The sequence below is a fragment of the Pseudorasbora parva genome, chromosome 13, assembly GCF_024679245.1.
Source record: "Pseudorasbora parva isolate DD20220531a chromosome 13, ASM2467924v1, whole genome shotgun sequence".
NCBI classification, from domain to species: Eukaryota; Metazoa; Chordata; class Actinopteri; order Cypriniformes; family Gobionidae; genus Pseudorasbora; species Pseudorasbora parva.
The window spans coordinates 32,946,235-32,966,947 of record NC_090184.1 but is presented as its reverse complement, the minus strand read 5'-3'; the positions used below and the strand labels follow the sequence as shown (position 1 = coordinate 32,966,947).

Sequence of the window (20,713 nt, the reverse complement as noted above, 5' to 3'; positions counted from 1 at the left end):
AGCTTTACTATATCGTCCTTTTATTTTCCATGCCCACCAGTTTTTAAACAACGTGAACTGTCCCTTCGTGGTCGCCAGTGTTAACCTTTCCTGCTTTTGACTCCTAACCGTGGTTGGAATATACAGGGGAGATCCGTCTTCTCCAGGGCCGGAAGTTTTCCTCCCGGGGTTAACTCCCTAACTTTTACGTTGTCTAGTGTGATGGTGGCATGTAAGGACCAGGAGACGTCTTGCCGCCTTTTAATATGCTTTATTTCTCGAACTGCACAGAAATACACTCCACATTGGTCTAACTGCACTGGTCACCGTATTACTGTTGTCTCGCACACACACATCCGCTGCTTCGCGGGGACTCACTCAGGGGGGCGCGCGCTCCTCGGACACGCGCACGCGCTCACTGTCATCCACACACACGCACTGAGCTGTCCCAACTAAACACGTAAAGACACATCCCACAACACTTGTTTATACATAAAGATTTGGCCAAACAAACCCAACTATTCTTTGTTGTAGTTGTACCTTGTTTATTTTTCCACCAACTGTATCGCCGATAAAATCTGGCTGGTTCTACCTGGTTTATTTTACTGTCTATGGGTCCTACCGTCTACATTTACAAAGAGTCTGCGCATGCGAGCGCACCCACGACAGGCCGTTTTGTGTGTCTCTATGGCAACACCTGTTACATGCTACTTTGAAGCCGAGGCCAGCAGAGGATTAGAGCGCCCTGCTCCTGCTCTCTAATGTAAAGGTGCGCGTGGAGGCCAGCTCTATAGAATATATAGGGCGGCTAATGAATTGAAATTAATTATTTTTGCGCTCAACGCGAGGCAACTCCATACAGAAGTTTTGAAGGTAAGCTCCATACATTTTCCGTCGCGGGAAAATAATTACATTCTAAAAGCAGCCGGTAGGTCAAATCTCTAATGCGCTGAGACGACCACCACTAGGTTTGGCCTTAAATTTAATTTTATCACGCAGATTTAACATGAATCATTTTGGCATTGCAGTGTGTTTAGTAAAAATCTGGCATTTACAAATACAAAGCTATCTATAAATTGCGTCTGCAAACAAAGTCGTAATTTAACAAATAAATAAAGTAGAACGAATAACAACATTTTTGAATTGTCACTGTAGGCTATGTCTAGGCTATATGTGGAGCAGTGTTATTTTAGTATAATTGAGATTATTATTAATATCTTTATAATTTCCGTTTTTATTTGAACTGTAGTTCAAGTTTTAGTAAATTTGTTGTTTTAGTCATTTTTATTAGTTTTTGTTTTTAATGATTTCTATAGACCTATAATTTTTATTTTTTAGTTCAAGTTTAGCTTTAGTTACTTTACTACATGAAGGAAAACTTAAGTGAGAAATGTTGCCTTGGTAACTAACTGAAATAAAAGAAGTTGAAGTATTTTAATATTTGATGTTATTTTAGTGAGATTTATGGACCAGATGTAATGTGTTGCTCTTTCTAAAAATACTCTGACATTTAATTTATGAGAATCCAAGCCTAAAGCCCGAATGCATATGGATTTATGTCCATGTCAACAAACATAACAAGTAACTGTTATGTTGTATGTTTAAGTAATGCAAAGGTGAAATACAGAAATACGTATGTTTAGATAATGCTTTAATCTAAATGCTTTAATGTAGCTAAAATAAATTAAGAATGATAAATAAAATGGTCACTTATTGTTTACATTTTGCTCAATAATACAATTATTCTATGATCTTTTTTGGTTTGAAACTAAAAATAAGTCTGTCGTGCTCCATGTTTTATTTGCGGTGTCTTAGTGAGAAAGCGAAGAGAGCATGAGTGTTTCTGTGGTCAAAAACACTCCAGATGAGTATGAGGATGACTTTGAGAAAGACCTGGACTGGCTTATCAGTGAGGAGAGCAAGAGTGAGGAGCAGGTAAGTGAGTGAATGACCAATGATGGCAGAAACAGGTTCATATCTTGGAGACAGTCCTCTGGAATAGTGTGTTGTATTCCATTACACAGACGCTGTACCTGTGTGTGTGTGTGTGTGTGTGTGTGTGTGTGTGTGTGTGTGTGTGTGTGTGTGTGTGTGTGTGTGTGTGTGTGTGAAATCCACCCCACTGACACAGATCCATACACACTTTCACTCACCTAGAGAACTATGTCTCATGGCGTTTCATTATTCAACACATACACTCTATGTATCTGATTCACTCAAGCCAACTCTTTAACCCGCACAATGCTGCTCTTTTTTATTTCTCTCTTATTTTCTATTTCTCAAACTTAACACATTATTTCCTTCAAAAAAAGGATCCTGATGATTATGACATTGAAGCTCAGATCGACAAAGAGCTTGAAGAAGATGAACCTAAAGAAGATAGAAAGAAGGATGTGCATAAACACAGGGAAATGGATGATGAAGAAGCAGATGAAAGGTGGCCAACACCTATGGAGCCATTAGAAGGTGTGTTAAATCCAGACAGGGATGACCTTATAACCTCTCCACATTTACAGAGCGACGAAGACCTCGATGAAGAGAAGAAATACATTTTGGAAAAAATTCAAGAGGCTAACAAACAACTCCAGATCCAGGATCCTCCAGACCAGAGCCGGCGCAGACGTCTGCAGTTTAAAGACACTCTGGTTGACCTGGTGGTGCCTGCGCTGGAGTTTGACACTCAAGAAAGCAACAGCGCCTCCTATGGGGACTTAGAAGAAGATGGAGAGGTATCTGGACAAATGCTGAGACTTAAGATCTCTACGAGAGAGGTAAGCGACATAGGACACCCTGAGAATGAACACAATGAGGGAACCAAAGAAGGACGGGTTTTGGTTGAAAAAGATGGAAAGTTTGATCTGGTGAGTCTAAAGGAGGTGGAAAGTCAAGGATTGCTTCCTCCATTGCCGGTTTCTCACAGCGACAATCAGCGAGCATCTTCAAAGCAAAGTGAGCCTGGTTTCCAACTGAGCAACTCTCCGAAACAGAATTCTACCTCACATTTTCCCCCTGGCGCTGAGTCTTTGTACATCCCCAAACCTCCTCCAAAGCACAGAAATAGGCCCAGTTCTGCCAGACCGTCCCAAAGGGGAGCATGGGTCCAGGGCACCAAGCGCAGGGTTCAGTCTGCAAATGGAGCTCCTTCACATGCCACCTACACCCTGTCATCACAGCAGAAAGAATTACTGGCCAAACTTCAACAGAGGAGGGAGAAGCAAGCCAAAGAGGTGTAATGTGGTTTCTATTGGTTTAAATATCAGTATAACGTCAGTTTCTGTCAATGTATTGTAAAATCTGACTTAATTTTCTATGTGACAACTTATTTAAAATAGGCCTAACATTTTTTTAGACCTCTCCTCTTTGCTTCTTCAGGATGAGTTAAAGAAAAAAGAGGAAGAGGAACAGAAACGCCAGGAGAACGAGATAGCCTTCCGATCGTGGCTTATGAGGAAAAGAGAGCAGCTGCAGGACGAGAGGAGAGTTCAGAAAGCCCAGGAAATGGAAAGGATGAGCTGCATGGTATGTCCAACAGGGGGAGCCAATTAAACAGAAATAGGTAAACCAGGGATTTGCGATCTTTTAGATGTCAAGGACCCCCCAAATAAAGACTGTATATTATTAATTCTATTTTACTATTAAAAAAGACAACATGGCATATTTTTATATTGTGATTGTATATATATATATACACCAGTCAAAAGTTTGGAAATATAACGACTTTTTAATGTTTCTGAAAGAAGTCTCTATGCTCACCAAGGCTGTATTTATTTGATCAAAAATACAGTAAAAACAATATTATTGTGAAATATTACTACAATTTAAAATAACTGTTTTCTGTGTTTATATGTTTTAAAATGTAATATATTTATATGATGGTAAAGTTGAATTTTTAGCATCATTACAGTCTTCAGTGTCACATGATCCTTCAGAAATCATTCTAATAGTATTTTAAAAAATGCTGTTCATTTTACCTTTCTATTCATCAAAGAAGCCAGAAAAAATAATTAAGCATGCAAAAATAATTTTCAACATTGATAAAAAATAAGAACCATTATTAATAACTGAGCACCAATAATAACTGAGCACAAAATCAGCATATTTTTATTTTATTTCTAATCATGATTAGGATTAGGATCATATGACATTGAAGACTGGAGTAATAATGCTGAAAATTCAGCTTTGAAATCAAAGAAATAAAATTACATTTTAAATTATATTAAAAACAGAAAACAGCTATTTTAAAGTGTAATAATATTTCACAATATTACTGTTTGATACTTGTTACTGATCAAATAAACAGCCTTGGTGAGCTTAAGAGACTTCTTTCTAAAACATTAAAAAATCTGAATGTTTCCAAACTTTTGAATGTTTGCACAAAACTAGGATAAGGGATAAAGCCGGGATATCTTGGTGATCCTGGCTCAATTTATCTGCTAATATACAGTTATCTTCCGTTATCGTTCTTGACATGAGTGTGCCTTCAGGGTACGTTTACATGTCAGTGGTGTACTAAATTTTGCATACAGATGACAAGATCACCAAGATATCCCAGCTTAATTCATTCTCCTAGTTTTGTGCAATAGGCCCCAGTACTATATAATACAATAATATTGTGAATTATTATTATTATACATTATTTGTATAGTGCTTTTCACAATAACCTTTTATTTTCTGTGGAACCTCTTCTTAATAAAATAAATAAATAAACAAACATCTAGAAGTCAATTAATTGATGCCATTAAACAGATTGTCACTTTAATTGTTTTGTTGTTCTGGTAGAGGGACTGTGGTGACCCAGAGGAGGCCTTTAAAAACTGGCTCCAGAAGAAACAGGAGCAGCAGTTCAAAGACAAACAGGTAGAAGAGATGAAGAGACTGGAAAAGGAGAGTTTTTTTTGCCTGCACAGCCGAGAGGAGAGTGAGAAGGCATTTAGGCAGTGAGTTCAGCACTATATTGCTCTTCTAAAATCAGAAAACAGGGAGAATTGTATTTGTAACTAATGTGCTAGCATTTCCCTCTTGTTGTTTTGGACAATAGATGGTTGAGACGAAAGCGCATAGAGAAAAGAGCTGAACAGCAGGCAGCTCGAGAGCGCTCACGCAGGCTCGTGCTGGAGGAGCGAAGAGCAAGACGCATGCATGACCTCGTCTGCACTGTCAGTGAGATTAATCCCTTCCGATTCAGTGATCCCTACGGATACCGCTACTGATCATCTCGTGATAGACAGCTGGCCATTGTTACAACCTGAATCTGAAGTTCCTCCAATTCAGCAATCACTGTGGTAACTGCAGAGGCACCTATTCATCTGTAGCTATGGTTACAGTTCTATCGAACTTCTCAGAAATCTGTTGTTTCATCTCCCTGATACAGTGGATGAAAGATCATGTGGTTACAAGCACAAACAAGAGCTCTCTTTTATTAATATTCTATTCATCCTTTTACAGTATAAAGAGATCAGGTGCTCGAGTGAATGTCTGTGATCCAACAGCTTTAGGCACTTAAAATAATTGCTACATGATTTAATGAAGTTTTGTGCAAATGCTGATTCCTCAGATATGGTCATTTTTTGTTTAGTTGGCTATCCTGCAGTTTTGCCATGTGTCTGCTACAGAACAGCAGGAACCATATAAATGCAGCAGCTCATTTGCCATGAAATTCTCAGCAAAGTAAAATGTTGTACTCCATTCTAAACTGCAATTATTTTATAATTATTATGCATGCAGCTTCGATGACCTCATATTAACTGAGAGACGATGGGATTTTTGTACTTTTAAAATATATTTGTTATTGGTATAATTAAAGGATCATTAAAAATCGAGTGAAGGCTAAAATGTGTTTAAAAATTGTGAAAATGTAAAACCTAAGATATACACATTCATACAAAATTACAAATTAAAACTTCTAATCTTAATGTTGATTTTGAAAAAAGTCTAAATTATGCATCAACTACGTGCCAAATGCATTAAAAATAGTGCATTTTCAGCATCATTACTCCAGCCTTCAGTGTCACATGGTCCTTCAGAAATCATTCTAAAGGCTGATTTGATGCTTGCTAAAAAAAAAATATTATTATCATCAATGTTGAAAACATTTTCAGTTGAAAACAGTTTTTGCTTCTCATTATATTTGTGGAAAACTACAAATATAATGAAAACTTGGTCCCCCTTTTGCTGCCAAAACAGCCCTGACCTGTTGAGGCATGGACTCCAAGAGACCCCTGAAGGTGTGCTGTGGTATCTGGCACCAAGATGTAAGCAGCAGATCCTTTAAGACCTGTAAGTTGCAAGGTGTGGCCTCCATGGATTGGACTCCTTTGTTCAGCACATCTCACAGATGCTCGATTGGATTGAGATCTGTGGAATTTGGAGGCCAAGTCAACACCTCAAACTCGTTGTGCTCCTCAAACCATTCCTGAACCATTTTTGTTTTGTGGCAGGGTGCATTATCCTGCTGAAAGAGGCAATAACCACCAGGAAATACCGTTTCCATGAAAGGATGTACATGGTCTGCAACAATTCTTATTAGGCGGTACATGTCAAAGTTACATCCACATGGATGGCAGGACATTGCCCAAAGCATCACTCTGCCTCTGGCGGCTTGCCTTCTTCCCATAGTGCATCCTGGTGCCATATGTTCCCCAGGTAAGCGACACACATGCACCCAGCCATCCACGGGATGTAAAAGAAAACGTAATTGATCAGAACAGGCCATCTTCTTCCATTACTCCGTGGTCCAGTTCTGATGCTCACATGCCCACTGCTGACTCACATGCCCACTGCTGACAGGGGTCGGCATGGGCACCCTGACTGGTCTGTGACTATGTAGCCCCATACACAACAAACTGCGATGCACTGTGTATTCTAACACCTTTCTATCAAAACCAGCATTTACTTCTTGAGCAATTTGAGCTACAGAAGCTTGTCTGTTTTATTGGACAACATGGGCCAGCTCTCCATGTGCATTAATGAGCCTTGGCCGCCCATAACCCTGTGGCTGGTTCACCACTGTTCCTGCCTTGGATCACTTTTGATAGATTCTGACCACTGCAGGCTGGGAACACCCCACAAGAGCTGCAGTTTTGGAGATGCTCTGACCCAGTCGTCTCACCATCACAATTTGGCCCTTGTCAAACTCGCTCAAATCCTTACACTTGGCCATTTTTCCTGCTTCTAACACATCAACTATGAGGACAAAATGTTCACTTGTTGCCTAATATATCCCACTCACTAAGAGGTGCCGTGATGAAGAGATAAACAGTGTTATTCATAATATTATGCCTGATCTGTGTATAAGATTTATTAACAAATACTGTTTGTCTGAAATGGTTATTTTAAATTGTAATAATATTTCACAATATTACAGTTTTTACTGTATTTTTGCATTCAAATAAATGCAGCCGTGGTGAGCATAAGATGGTTAATTTAAAAACATTTATAAAACCGTAGGCTAATTATTCTAATTTCTATTCAACATGAGAGATCAGTGTTTACTGATATGTTCACATTACTCATAAATATTATACATCGACATAAAAGTACATTACTTATGAAACAGAATTCAGTATTCTTCACATTTTTACATGACATAGCAGGCTAGTTGAACAACAGCAGTGATGTTGCGAGATGTATTAGGAAAACTACAATTCCCAGCATCCTAGTTGTGCGTCTGCGCAGAACTCCCTTTACAGCTAATGAGTCGTTTAGGGATGCAATGCTCCATAGCAACATCAGTACCAGCGGAGGAGCGCTATAGCGGACGACCTGGGATAAATATCCTGAGAATATCGGAAACAGGTGCTGCATGCTGACAGCATGGACGACCAAAAGGTAAGAAGCAACCGCTGTTATAGAGATATAATCAGTGATACACGTCTGATGAAAAACAAAAAATGCTGCATTATTAACGAGTACTAAATGCGAAATACCGTTAGCTTGTAGCTTTACTTCCAAATGTCCTCCGCCCATTGTGTAAGTTAAAATGTGGCCTTATAAAAGACAGTCTGGAAGTAACCATTTCACATCGTTAGGATTTCACATCTAAAGTGTTTTAAATGCATGATACATATATGAAGATTTGCCCATTTGTTCAACAGCAGTCAGTCTGAATCTCCAGAAACCGCCCCGGTTCTCTGTAACGTCAAACGAGTATTCTTTTGAAATATTTATTAGAGGAAATGTTCTTAAAGGAGAAAATAACATTTCTGTATAGTGATACATGAAAACCCACTAGCCAGAACAAATTTTGGTGCAGGGAAACCCCAAACCGGCCTGTATTGTTAGAAGCTTCAGGCTTCAGGGAGGCGCCCCGGATATAAAGCCGCTTCTGCGTGGCTCATCATCAGTGACTTAATCCAAGTAGAAACATGACATTTCTAATCAACCCTGTCCCTGTATGAGTTACAGCGAAATCAACTCACTCTTAACTCTTTAACATGTATTACGAGTCTCGACTTATGCCTCAAATCAACACTCAAAAATAGACAATGCAATAATGACGTGATGGCAAAGTATCATCTGAATGACATCAAAGAAATTGTGTTAAAGGTGCAGTCATTAATATTTTGGTAACTAGATTTATTGTTTTTATTGTAAAAAATATTAAATAGCACTATTTTGAGAGATATTAAAATGATTCCAGTCATATCAGTATACTAAATAAAGCTGTTTATTCTTCATTGAGTGGGTCGTTGCATGGGTGCTGCCATGTTAAGATCACATGACCAACCATCAGTTCCACCAGCATGAAAAAACAAGTAAGCATAGTAATAAAAGTTAAAATAAAATAATATATATATATATTATATTAAATTAAATTATATAAAATTATATTATATAAGGTGTAAAATTGTCTAAATATACTTGATATGTATATGTTTATATATTCTAACTTCTACATAAAAGGGTAATACAAAGCAATAATACATTTCTAATAGGACTATAGCAATATGCGCTAGTAAAAAGTAAAAAACTTCCTCCGCTTTGGGAGAGTTCTCTGCCCTGCACGTGCAGCCGTTGGTGCAGCAAACTATTATTGGTTTAATTAAAGGTGCACTATGTAACTTTTCATAGTAAAGTAGCTAGAGATCGCCTATTCAAAACAAAGGTGTAGTTTGATGACGCCAAGTTTGAGCGCATAATCTTGGGACATAAAACAGCCCCACCCTAAAAGATGGGATTGGATGGGATTATTAACATTATTGTAGTGTGAAGCAAAGCAGGAGCTGAGCAAGGCCGCTGGAGAGATTGTTAATAAGATGAACACACTACACGCCTCGCGAGCAGCGGGACTTTTTTTATGCCGCAGACGCCGGCGCCATTTCTGCTCTTTCGGTCATGTAGTACGCAGCTCTGTTTATCATATTAGATACATCTTGAGTGTGATAAAAAATTATTTTATGATGTAACTTGTTGCACACTGCAGTAATTCTGCAAAATAATTGGAAACTGAGGGTAACGCAGATATGATGCACCTGTCAGGCGACTCCCTCACACGTCCCGGTTCCTTGGTTTAAATAGCAATTTTTCACTTTTTACAAATAGTTTAATACATTTGGGATATTGTAAGTACTCAACTGAAGAAAAATAAATAAATAACTGGCCTAGTCATTTTATTGTAAAAATGTTACATATTGTAGCTTTAATTCTTTTACATTTTTGAATGCATTTGTGATGTTACATGCATGTTTCAGGAGTCACTGAGGAAGATTATCACTACGTTGGCTCTGAAGAATGAGGAAATTCAGAACTTTGTCTGCTGTCTAAAGCAAAATCTAGAGAACCTAGAGGTAAAGACCACAGTAAGCCTTCTTTTATTTTTACTTGCATTTCGTTAGTGAACCGTTTGTTGAATGAGGAAATGTCTTTGTTTGCCTAGTCACGTTTCACTAAATCAGCAATTTGCAACAGCAATACAGTTTTAAACAATAAGGTGTTTGCAGGCAAATTCAAACCGAGTCCAGGGGGATCTGGAGTCAGAGTTTAGTTCTCTGCATGCTGTCCTGGACGAATTGAAAGAGGGCATGGTGACACGCATCAAGCAGGAAAGAGCCAGCCGCACATATGAGCTACAGGTGAGAGCACTGTCTGAGCCCAGCCATAATACAGGTTAACAAATTCAAATGTTTTCTATTTTGTAGACTGAGTGATCAGATATAATAAGTAAAAGGCAGAGTGAGACGGCTTTAGAGCTTGTGCATGACTTAGATGTGTCATGTTAAGAGAAGGATAATAAGAAATCCTTGAGGATTACAGTGTCTGTCAGTGTGTGTGTGTGTGTGTGTGTGTGTGTGTGTGTGTGTGCGCGTGTGTGTGCGTGTATAATCCATCATTGTGTACATGTACATCTGAAACAAAGCATTTTGCAGCACACATTCTTCACCATTAAACTTAGTAAATAAATGAAGAGCGTAATGACAGAGGTCAAAGTAAATTAAATGAAGAATATCATTTCCAAGCACATACTCCTGTATGTATGACCCTAAAGTTTTTCACAGTGTGAAAAGGTTAACCATTTTATCCACTCGTGTGTTAGCTTTGTGTTTGTAGTTATTATATACTCCATGATATATGTATATGTAATTTTTTTTAACACCACTGTTCAAAAGTTTGGAGTCTCTTACACTCACAAAGGCATTTGTTTGATCAAAAATAAAGTAAAACAGTAATCCTGTGAAATATCATTACAATTTTAAATAACTTTTTTCCATTTTAAATTCTATTTTTGCCTAAATGTCAATTACCGAAACAAGGTTGCAAACAAACTGTAACAAAGTATCAATGTAGAAAATCATTCAAATCAAGTGCAAATAAGGTTGTGCCAAGAATAACAGAAATATGCAAAATACAACAACGTGACAGCAATTTCGCATAGTGCTAGATAAATCTGTTTGATAAGACTACAAAAAGTTTATATGGTCACTATAGATGAGTAGTTATGTAACCCATTCTAATCATGTGGTAAACGTCAACTGGGTTATATACTTGTCCAATGATATTCTGATTATTCTGATGGTCTTTTCAGAGCCAGCTGAGCGCATGCACTAAAGCCCTTGAGAGCTCAGAGGAGCTGCTGGAATTAGCCAATCAGACGCTCTGCTCATCCGGGAATGACAGCTTCACTCAGGTAACGCCCACTTGGAATGTTAACATGCTGTTACAACTCATCTATTCAGACTTTATGGTGTTTCAACCCTTTTCCTTTTTTATACATATTTGAAGATATTTATATAACTGCCTTAAGGATATGTCATTGTTAAAGCATTTATGATGATTATTTGATTTTGTGTTTACAACCGTTTGGGACTGCTGTTGCTTACTCTAACAAAGTGGCAAATTGTGTCAGATGCTGCTGGCTTTTCCTGCTAACACGTGCTGGTATGACTGATGTATTGTGTGTTGTTGAGACTCAATGAGACTCAGTTCTTTTGCTCCCTATCTCTCTCTGTCCCTTCCTTTTTTCTCTTTCCTCTCTGCTGCAGGCGGCCAAAGACATAAAGGATAGGTACTGTACAACTGTCCATACTTAGATCTTGAGTTCAGTGTAGAACAACTTTAAACATTCCTCCTTTGAAATTTCATTCATTTTATTAACTCATGTAATGTATATATTTAGCAAATTCTAGTCATTTTTATTAGTTCTCATTTCGTCTGACTCCCCAGGTGTGTGTCTGTCTGTGTACATGCATGCCATGAGTGATTTTTTGTGTCCTCATTGACATTTTCCCTCATGACATTCCCGTGTTCCTGTTCCTGTCTGTCAGGAGTTTTATTGTCTTTGTAGACTAACTGTAAGTGCTTATTGCGGGTCTGTGTTTCTGCAGTGTGACTATGGCTCCAGCGTTTCGTCTGTCCCTGAAAGCAAAGGCCAGCGACAGTATGAATCACATGATGGTGGACTTCACTCAGGAAAGAAACATGCTACAGGCCATCAAATTTCTTCCAGGTCGGTGTAGCATCAGTGAGAAAAGGTCATAAACACTTTAAGCAAAGTCCAGTCAACACACCTAGATTTCAGCCTACTTTGCACATAAAGAGTTTTATTGGCTGGCTCGCCAGTTCTATATGTAACAACACCAGCCCAAAGACCAATCAAAAATTGCCCAATACTAGTCCAATGACCCTGTCCAAATATCAAAACTCAATGTATGTTACTCCCATACCTAACATACATGTTTAACAGTCACTGTTATGCCTTATTCACTATAGCCAAGTAATAATCAAGCAGTTTTCATAAAGTTGCTCAAAGGCACCTCCCTCAAAAACTCATCCAGCACAGTTTTATCGTTGTAAAATATTTCAATATGAGCATTTCAGTCAATGTATGCAAAAAAATGTATGTGCAGCAACAGTATAAAAGCAGCTCAATTCGGCAGGAAAACCACGAACTTGGTAACCCTGTTTATTGGTGTCATATAAACAAATGGAGTGTCAATATATCTGATGGTATTATCGTTTTAATGTCAGGAACTGAAAAAAACAATACATCACATAACATTTAACATAAATGCAGACAGATTTTCTTGTAAACCGCTGTAACGGGGTTCGTTGATGGAAGGAAGGAGGCGGGAACCGGCAAATGTTTAACAAACTTTAATTCAAAATAAATAAACAAAACGAAAGTAAAACGCGGGCAGCCCCTCACGGACGACTGCCCGCACATACACACACATAATAAAACGCGGGCAGCCCCTCACGGACGACTGCCTGCACACACACAACAAAACGTAAACGAACCATAACATAAATCCAGGCCTGGTCCTCTCTCGTCTTCCGCTGCCTTCGCTCCTCCTTTTATGCTCCCGTCACTTGGCCGCGAGACGAGACCGGTGTGTCGCGCAGCTGGTACTCATTACCACTCGTCACCGGCCCGCTCTCGCGGTCCCTCGCCCCGCTGCTTGCCACAACCGTTAAAATAGGTTTTTGTTGTGCATGTAAACGCACTTTGTGTTTAATAAACTAAACATACCAGAAATAATCCCTCAGTTCAGTCTGAGGCTGGGTCATATGATGCTATTTATGATAATATTTAAAACAAGATATATTTTTCACAAAACATTTTAATACATTGTAATAATCAATTTAAAGCTTGGGTCTGTAAGTTTTACCTCTTTGTCAACATCTCTGTTTAAAACCTGCAATTGCAGTTATTTGCGGAATTATTATCTTAACGTGGATTGTGCATCGTCACGGCTCCTCAGCGCATCTGAACAAGTAACATGTCTGCCAATTTTGTTTAGACCAACTCAGGAAAAAAAGAATTACTAAATCTAACGATTGCGTAGCTCGTATCACATCAAACCGGTCAAATTTATTATTAGTGTTATACTTTGTTCTCAAATTGTTAATGTTAACAACATCAGCATTGTGTGACTATGTGTATGTAGTGTTTCTTAGCATTACCTGTAGATTTCAATTTCGTATCCCATGTGAAAAATCTGTACTATTAAATGCATTCAAAATGTACTTGAGTATCTTTTTAGTACAATAGTAATATATTATAATGCATGTTTAATGCATTTAATAGTGCGACTTTTTCACCTGGGATAGCCTACCCAGGACTCCTTCTTTATGTATACACTATACAGACATGATGTAATGACACAAAGACGAATGGCACCATGCCTGAATTTCCCACAGAAAGCTACCAGTACCACTCGAATTAAAACATTATTACAATCTTACTGTTGTGAATCGGGCTAAGGTAAGGAGATTTTTTTTAACCAAATAAAGTTACAGACTGCAGCTTTAAAAATACTACAAACTATATACAGTATGTATCTATGTTTGTATGTGTATATACAGTACATTGTGTAATACAGTAGTTTCAGAATAGGTCATATGATCCCGATTCTTGGGTCTCATGAAAATTTTAGGCTTTGGGTAGTATCTCTGAACAAAGGTCTCCAGTATTAGATATCTCTGTTCCTCTCACCTTTAGTGCCTGCCACGCCAGAAATTCACATGGCTGAATGCCAGGTGTTTGATAACACAGTCACAGTGGTGTGGGCCTTACCTGAAGTCGACTCCAAAATCGACCACTACATCCTGGAATATCGGAGAACCAATCATGAAGGTCCTCCTCGGGCTCGAGAAGACTATCCCTGGATGGTGATTGAAGGGATAAAAGAAACTGAGTACACACTCACAGGTTAGCGCTGATGTTTGTTGTGACGTGACGTGATCTTATCTTGAGTAGATTTTAATAAAGCATTAACCATGATGTCATTTGTTTTTCAGGCCTTCGTTTTGACACACGCTACATGACCTTTAGAGTGAAGGCATGCAATAAAGCTGTGGCGGGTGAATTCTCAGAGCCGGTTACTTTAGAAACACATGGTAAGTTGCACTTACACACATACACACACAGGGGTAATGAGGCATGAAGTTTCTTCTCCTTACAGAAAAGACTCTTACAGAGGTTACAAAGCACTACCCAAACTAAAACTGTTTGACCACAACTGTAGTACGTCAGCCTCTTTTGTAAAATAATTTATGGCTGCCAATTTAACATGTTCATTTAGTGTAATTCATTTTAAAATAACAATAATAATATATGGAAGTAATTATGCCCCTATACATTGAATGACCGTTTAATACATTGTCTTTATTTAGAGTATGTGAATTATTGTGTTTTAAATGGATTAATTGGCATTTAATGTCATTATAATTTAAAAAAGGCTCTGATTAAGCTGCATGTTTCAGAGTGAAGTGATGCACTTTGATCTTTTACAGTCAAGCAGCTCATTAGTCTATGTTTTCAGTGTCTTGGAGCGGCTTGGTTCACAGTAAATGTTACTCCAAGAAAAATCAACTTAACCTCTTACCTTTATCTCTCCTTCTTGTTTGCTTACAGCATTCGTCTTTAAACTGGACGCAGGTTCATCCCATCAGAACCTGAAGGTGGAGGATCACAGCGTGGAATGGGACAGCAGTGGTGGGAAGGTAGCAGTCCAGGACATCCGTAAGGAAAAGACCAGGACCAACTCTCCCATGCATTCTCCTGCCAGGTCAGATTCACACCTACATATCTTCTCACACTTAAATGTGCTGTACATGGACAGCATTGCCACTGAACAGCTGTTGCCATGAAATGCATTTGTTTGCTTATGGCTTGTATAGTCAGAAAACATATGCTATCATTGGCTAAAATGTTTGCATGCCAAAAACAGCCTTTGCTGGTGTGTTTACCCAGCCATAAGTCAGATAAACTGTCTTGCTTGCACCATCTCATAATTCATTTTCTCCCTCAGGACAGCCATGATGTCCCCCAAAAGAGCTCCATCTGCTAGAGTGGGCCGGGACCGCTTCACAGCAGAGTCCTACACTGTCCTGGGTGAGTCAATGCAGATATGTTACACAGAAGAGCTACAAGACATCGAAGAACCTTGACTTTGAGAGTGTTCCTTCAAAAACACCTCAATTTCTCTCCAACGTCCAGGAGACACCATGATCGATGCCGGGCAGCATTACTGGGAGATACGGTTTGATAAGGAGAGTAAGGCGTTTGCAGCAGGGGTCGCTTTACGGTCTCTAGGCCGCTTTGATCAGCTGGGGAAAAGTACCGCTTCCTGGTGCATCCACCTGAACAACTGGCTTCAGCAGAGCCTCACAGCCAAGCACAACAATAAAGCCAGAACACTGGACTGCCCTATTCCGGACCGCATCGGCATTTACTGCAACTATGAAGAGGGTGAGTTAAGCTATAAATATGACAAAATGAGGGAATACTTTCGCAGTCTACCAGTTGTTACCTCTGAACCTAACTTGGTAGCTATGGTGAAAGCAAATTGATGTTTGCTGTGTGAGAAACAGCTATTTGCAGCAGTCGCTTTTGTATATTTAATATAGTGGTCAACCGATAGATCAGATTTGGTACATATTTAAAAAAAAAAAAAAAAAATCTGTTTGGCCAATAAGTGTTGGAAGTGGGACTTTTATTTTGACAGTGCCAGGATCAAATTAGTGTAAATAAACAGGAGTGTTGTCATTAGATGTGCATGAGCGACAAACTTTAGAGTTGTTTTTAAACTAAAGGACCTGTATAATGGCACTGTCTATTCGGGTACTATACCAATATCCATGCCATACTGTGTACTGTATGTAAAATTAGCGTTACCTGGTCTTTATTTGAGAAAATATGACTTCCAGACAGACTTAATAGTTTACAAAGTGCACCTTTGGCTATGGTTTGCGTCCTTTTTTTGTCCAAATTTATTTATTTGTGAAAAATACTAAAATCTGATCAGATGTTATAAAGTCTAAATATGTTTTATTTATTTTAAATGATTCAAATTATAGTTTTCAATATTTTAGTATTTAGTCATTTTATTATATAATTTAGTTATATTTTTTTCCATATTGATTCATTTTTAAACTATTTCTTTCTAATTTATTTTTAAATATGTAAAAAAAATCTAAATTTAATTGCAGCATGTGTTATTTACTAATACTAATATATATATATATATATATATATATATATATATATCACATAATGTATATCTTCCATCAGTCACTGCACTCTAAGATATCAGCATTAGCCATCAAAAAATCCATATCGGTCGACCACTAATTAGTAATTACTAACTAGTTTGTTCTTGTTTTTCCTTACCTATTTCAGGCATATTGTCTTTTTACAACTCCAGAACCAAAACTCTCCTTCATACCTTCAGAACCAAGTTCCAACAGCCTGTTATACCAGCCTTTATGGTAAGATACAATACAGCTCATTTAGTATTTTACAGTTAAATCACGCATAAACTAGGCATGTTTTGAACACATTCTGGTCGGCTAGTCAGTCTGTATGAGCCTTGTATAATTAAGCTAATCAGACGTGTTTTAGAGTCCTTTGTGTAAGAAACATTCTTGTATTAAAAAAAATCTTGATGGAGCACAATGGAATGGAACAGACTGGAGAGGTCTATATTTAACTCTACATACCGACATAAAAATGCCTGGTCATGGAACACGATGCACAGAAAGAAATACACGTCACAGCAAGTTTGTCTGTGTGTGTATGCTTTAGAGATAGTTTCAAAAATGAAAAATACCCCATGATTTACTCGCCCTCAAGCCATCCTGGACGTATATGAAAATAGCCCCGTTTCCACCGAAATTACCCGGAACGATTTGTTCCAGGAACTTTTTTTTACAGGAACTCATCCCACCCCCAGACCTGCTACTGTATGCGTTTTCATCGCGGTCTAAAGTACCCTGAAGATTAGTCAAATTAGTCCGGTGATGTAGGACTGCGCGCCACTGCTCCTTCCAGTCAGCGACGGACAGTAATAATTTTTGCACGACACTGTCTGCAACATAGACCATAAAAGGTCAGCAACAATAACAAGTATGGAGGAGATTTTCACTGTGCTGCTTTGGCTGGTTATGTATTGGTTTAAAGAAGTAATTAACAAAACAGCGGAAAAGAGCACTGATACTAAAGCGTATTCTGAAAGCTTGTAAAGCTAGATTTAAAATGACAATGTATGTTATTATCAGCTATACGGACATTAGACCGTTTGATGGCTAAGACGAACGCGCGCCAAAAGAGCAAGGTTGATATTTACTGAACGCAGAACAAACATTGCTTAAGACTTCTAAAAATGCCGGTTGAAATAAAATGCTGCGTGAGCTTAACCAATCAGCATGTTCAGCGCTCAAGTCCCACCCTCGAAAGTTCCTGAACTTTGATAAAGTACTACCTCGCGTTTGGAGGGGGAAATATTTACACAGAACTTCATTTAGACCCTAGTTCCGAAACACATACCGAAGACCACCTCAAAGTTCCTAGTTCTTGGGGAAATTCCTGTGGTGGAAACGCGGCTAATCTTTTTTTTTTTTTTTTTTACGAATACAATCAGTTACATTAAAACATGTCCTGGCTAACCAAGCATTATAATGGCAGCCCAAAATTTGAAGCCTAAATTTTTTTTTATAATGGATGGATGCATTTTTTGGGCTGCCATTATAATTCTTGGATTATTTTTTTAAACTCAGATTGTATTTGTCTGAAAGAAGAATGTCATATACACAGAGGATGGTTTTAGGGTGTGTAAATCATGGGGCAATTTTCATTTTTGGGTGAACTATCCCCTTTAAATGCAGCGATTTCAAAGTGCCCCTATTGCGCTTTTTTAACGTTTAACTAATTTAGCTTTGGAGGTCTCCTCCAATATGTTTACATGCTTCCAAATTCAAAAAACACTTTTTCATACATTGAATTTTTTCATAATATACATTGCAGCTTGTCTCTTTTCTCCTTTCTGTCTGAAAGGGTTTGATAAAGGATCTGGTCTCTCTAAACCTCTTCCTCTTTCCAAAAGCCTTATTTGCTTGGATTGATCAGTCTGTTGTGATTGGTCTCCATTACCATTATCTGAAGTTCAACTCAGAAGGCCTCCTCAACACTTGTACACAGAGTGATACAAACACATTTCTATTTCTACAAAAACACATCAGCCTCATGCTCTCTTTCATTCCATAGGTGTGGAATGGGAGTTTCTCAGTGCAGACGGGCCTTCAGGTACCCAGTATTGTGTTGAGCGGTCAGAAGAGAAACAGTAATACAAGCAGCTCTAATGCCAGCCTTACCTAGATCATACTTCACTGATAAACATACACTCTAGAACTGCTACATGTATGCACAGGTTTGGAGAAAACACCTGGCTAGCACTGACACAACAAGCCTGGAGGCTCTTCCTATCATCACTATGTCTTGCCAGCCCAGGGGGAGAGCTGCTCTAGTTTGCCTTCCTCATTCCTTTTAGCTTACTGGTCTGGATTCTGTGCCTTTCAGTGTCCTGAATTAAGACATGTGTTGGTATTACTCTAGTTCAACATGCAAAGAGCTTTAATAGCCTTGAATTCATGTGTATATCGCTAGGGCCAAACGTATTGTTTTTAGCATTCGTTCATTCGAACCACAGTATTTGAGCCACATTTGAACAGTTATTTCAATGCAACAGCAGCATGTTGGGGTTTGAAATGTCAGATGAAACTGTATTATATTTACACACTGAATGTCTTAAAAGATATGCCTCATTCTGTTAGAGTAGCTGCTTCCGTGAACAAACCTTTTTAAACTTACACTTAGTATCAGAGTAGCACAATAATCTTAAACTAAATCATCAACGTCAAATGCCTTTTATAGAATGTATTAATTCAGCAGTTCCAGCATCTGAGAAGGGAGGCAGGTTTAACAAACCAGTTGGTTGTGTGCATGGTCTGTATGTGTGTGTGTGTGTGTGTGTGTGTCCATGTTCATGTTCTGTCACCCAGAAAGGAAAATTTTCAGTGTTCTTGATGCAAATATTTACCAAACTTTACTTTTCTGTATGCCTGCAGCAGTTACGTATTACATATTACAGAAGACTGATATTTTTTGCCATATTGCTCTCCTCTTAAAGGGATAGTTCACCCAAAAATGGAAATTCTGTCATTTACTCATCCTTAAGTTGTTCCAAACCTGTATGGCTTTGTTTTGATAGTTAAGTCAAAAGTTAATATTCATCATATAGGTGCAGTAAGCGATTTTTGAGAAACACTGTTGATATTTGAAAACAACCCAAACAAACTCAACCCTCCCTTCATTTCTCAGCACCCAAAGTGCACAAACGCGCAACGCAATAGTGGATGTCTCTTTATTATAGCTGAAGCAAATAAAAAAAAATGCTTCTTAAAAAAAAAGCTGCTTAAAAATAAACAGCACATTAGTATGTGTATACAAACAAGAGTTCGTTCTTAGTCGCCAACAGCACACACTCCAATGTTATTTGGGTATGGAGCAGAAACAATGTAACCTTTGCGTCCATTTCCAGGCCTTCCTACGTAGGTGTCTATAACTCTGGAAAGCTTTTCTAATACTTACATGGGTCCTAAAGCTCTTGTCTGTTCATAATAACCCTTTTTCCCAGTGACATTCCTCTGGCCTTTTCTTTTGTAATGTCTCTCAGCCATCTCTTTTTCTAATCTTTCTTCAAATCTCCCTCTTGCTCACTCTCTCCTCAAGATTGAACACGCCCCCTACTGCTGATTGGCTACACGTGTTGTGGCACTCTGTCCGATCCATCTTTAACAGTGTTTCTCAGAAATTTCTTACTGCACCTTTAAGTGAACTGTTAATTCGCACCACTGCAAATGGATCATTGCAGCATTTGAACAAAATCTGAATCATAACCGAATTAGAGCCAACTCAAAAGAATGATTCGTTCATCGCTGCTGCTTTTATTAACTCTCTAAAGAGAGCTAGGATTTTTTATTAAAAGATGTCATTTATGAGTAAATGTCCATCTGTTAATTACAGTTATCAAACGACTTCTAAAGAAATATCAAACAAGATGTTTGCTGCTTATAATTATTGCTGCTTAAATAATTTTTTAAAAGCCTGAAAGCGTCACATCGTAATTGCATTGAAAAGAGCAATCAATCATTCAGTTTTGAAGCGACACGAGGGTGAGTAAGCTAATGTAATATAATCTGCAATGCTTTTAGTCAAACATCTGAACATTTTAAACACTTCTGTCTAAAGCAAAAGTCAAACTGTAAAGTCGTACTATTACAATACCCGTTACGTCAATAAACAAATGCCAAACATACTTATTGTCTTGCACATCCACACAAGGAAAAAAGTATGACACAGGGTACGTTTTTTTTCTGTAATCATTGTATTGTTCTTAAAATACATAGAATAAAATGTCATGTTTTAACAGGAACAATAAAACAACATTGATTTGATCTG

At 38.2% G+C, this 20,713-nt stretch overlaps 2 protein-coding genes across 3 annotated transcripts; both read left to right on the top strand.

Moving 5' to 3' along the window:
• Positions 1 to 563: 563 nt before the first annotated feature.
• Positions 564 to 5,798, top strand: ccdc181 (coiled-coil domain containing 181). Its single transcript, XM_067412716.1, has 6 exons — positions 564 to 852; positions 1,795 to 1,914; positions 2,292 to 3,206; positions 3,352 to 3,498; positions 4,759 to 4,916; positions 5,018 to 5,798. The coding sequence occupies exons 2-6, from the start codon at positions 1,813 to 1,815 to the stop codon at positions 5,187 to 5,189; spliced, it is 1,494 nt and encodes a 497-aa protein (XP_067268817.1). The 5' UTR covers positions 564 to 852; positions 1,795 to 1,812; the 3' UTR covers positions 5,190 to 5,798.
• A 1,870-nt stretch (positions 5,799 to 7,668) lies between these two features.
• Positions 7,669 to 20,709, top strand: fsd1 (fibronectin type III and SPRY domain containing 1). Of its 2 annotated transcripts, none has more exons than XM_067414009.1 (13): positions 7,669 to 7,806; positions 9,669 to 9,764; positions 9,918 to 10,049; positions 11,000 to 11,101; positions 11,457 to 11,479; positions 11,799 to 11,920; positions 13,916 to 14,125; positions 14,215 to 14,313; positions 14,831 to 14,984; positions 15,228 to 15,310; positions 15,416 to 15,667; positions 16,598 to 16,686; positions 18,461 to 20,709. In XM_067414009.1, the coding sequence occupies exons 1-13, from the start codon at positions 7,792 to 7,794 to the stop codon at positions 18,569 to 18,571; spliced, it is 1,488 nt and encodes a 495-aa protein (XP_067270110.1). In that variant the 5' UTR covers positions 7,669 to 7,791; the 3' UTR covers positions 18,572 to 20,709. The 2 variants fall into 2 exon arrangements, with proteins under 2 accessions (XP_067270110.1, XP_067270108.1); XM_067414007.1 differs by having other exon boundaries at positions 9,669 to 9,776.
• Positions 20,710 to 20,713: the final 4 nt, after the last annotated feature.

Coding starts and splice junctions, on each gene's coding strand:
- ccdc181 (XM_067412716.1), top strand. CDS start 1,813: ATGAGTGTTTCTGTGGTCAAAAACACTCCAGATGAGTATGAGGATGAC. Junction 1,915..2,291: donor AGAGCAAGAGTGAGGAGCAG/GTAAGTGAGTGA, acceptor CTTCAAAAAAAG/GATCCTGATGATTATGACAT. Junction 4,917..5,017: donor AGTGAGAAGGCATTTAGGCA/GTGAGTTCAGCA, acceptor TTTGGACAATAG/ATGGTTGAGACGAAAGCGCA.
- fsd1 (XM_067414007.1), top strand. Junction 11,480..11,798: donor GCCAAAGACATAAAGGATAG/GTACTGTACAAC, acceptor GTGTTTCTGCAG/TGTGACTATGGCTCCAGCGT. Junction 14,126..14,214: donor AACTGAGTACACACTCACAG/GTTAGCGCTGAT, acceptor TTTGTTTTTCAG/GCCTTCGTTTTGACACACGC.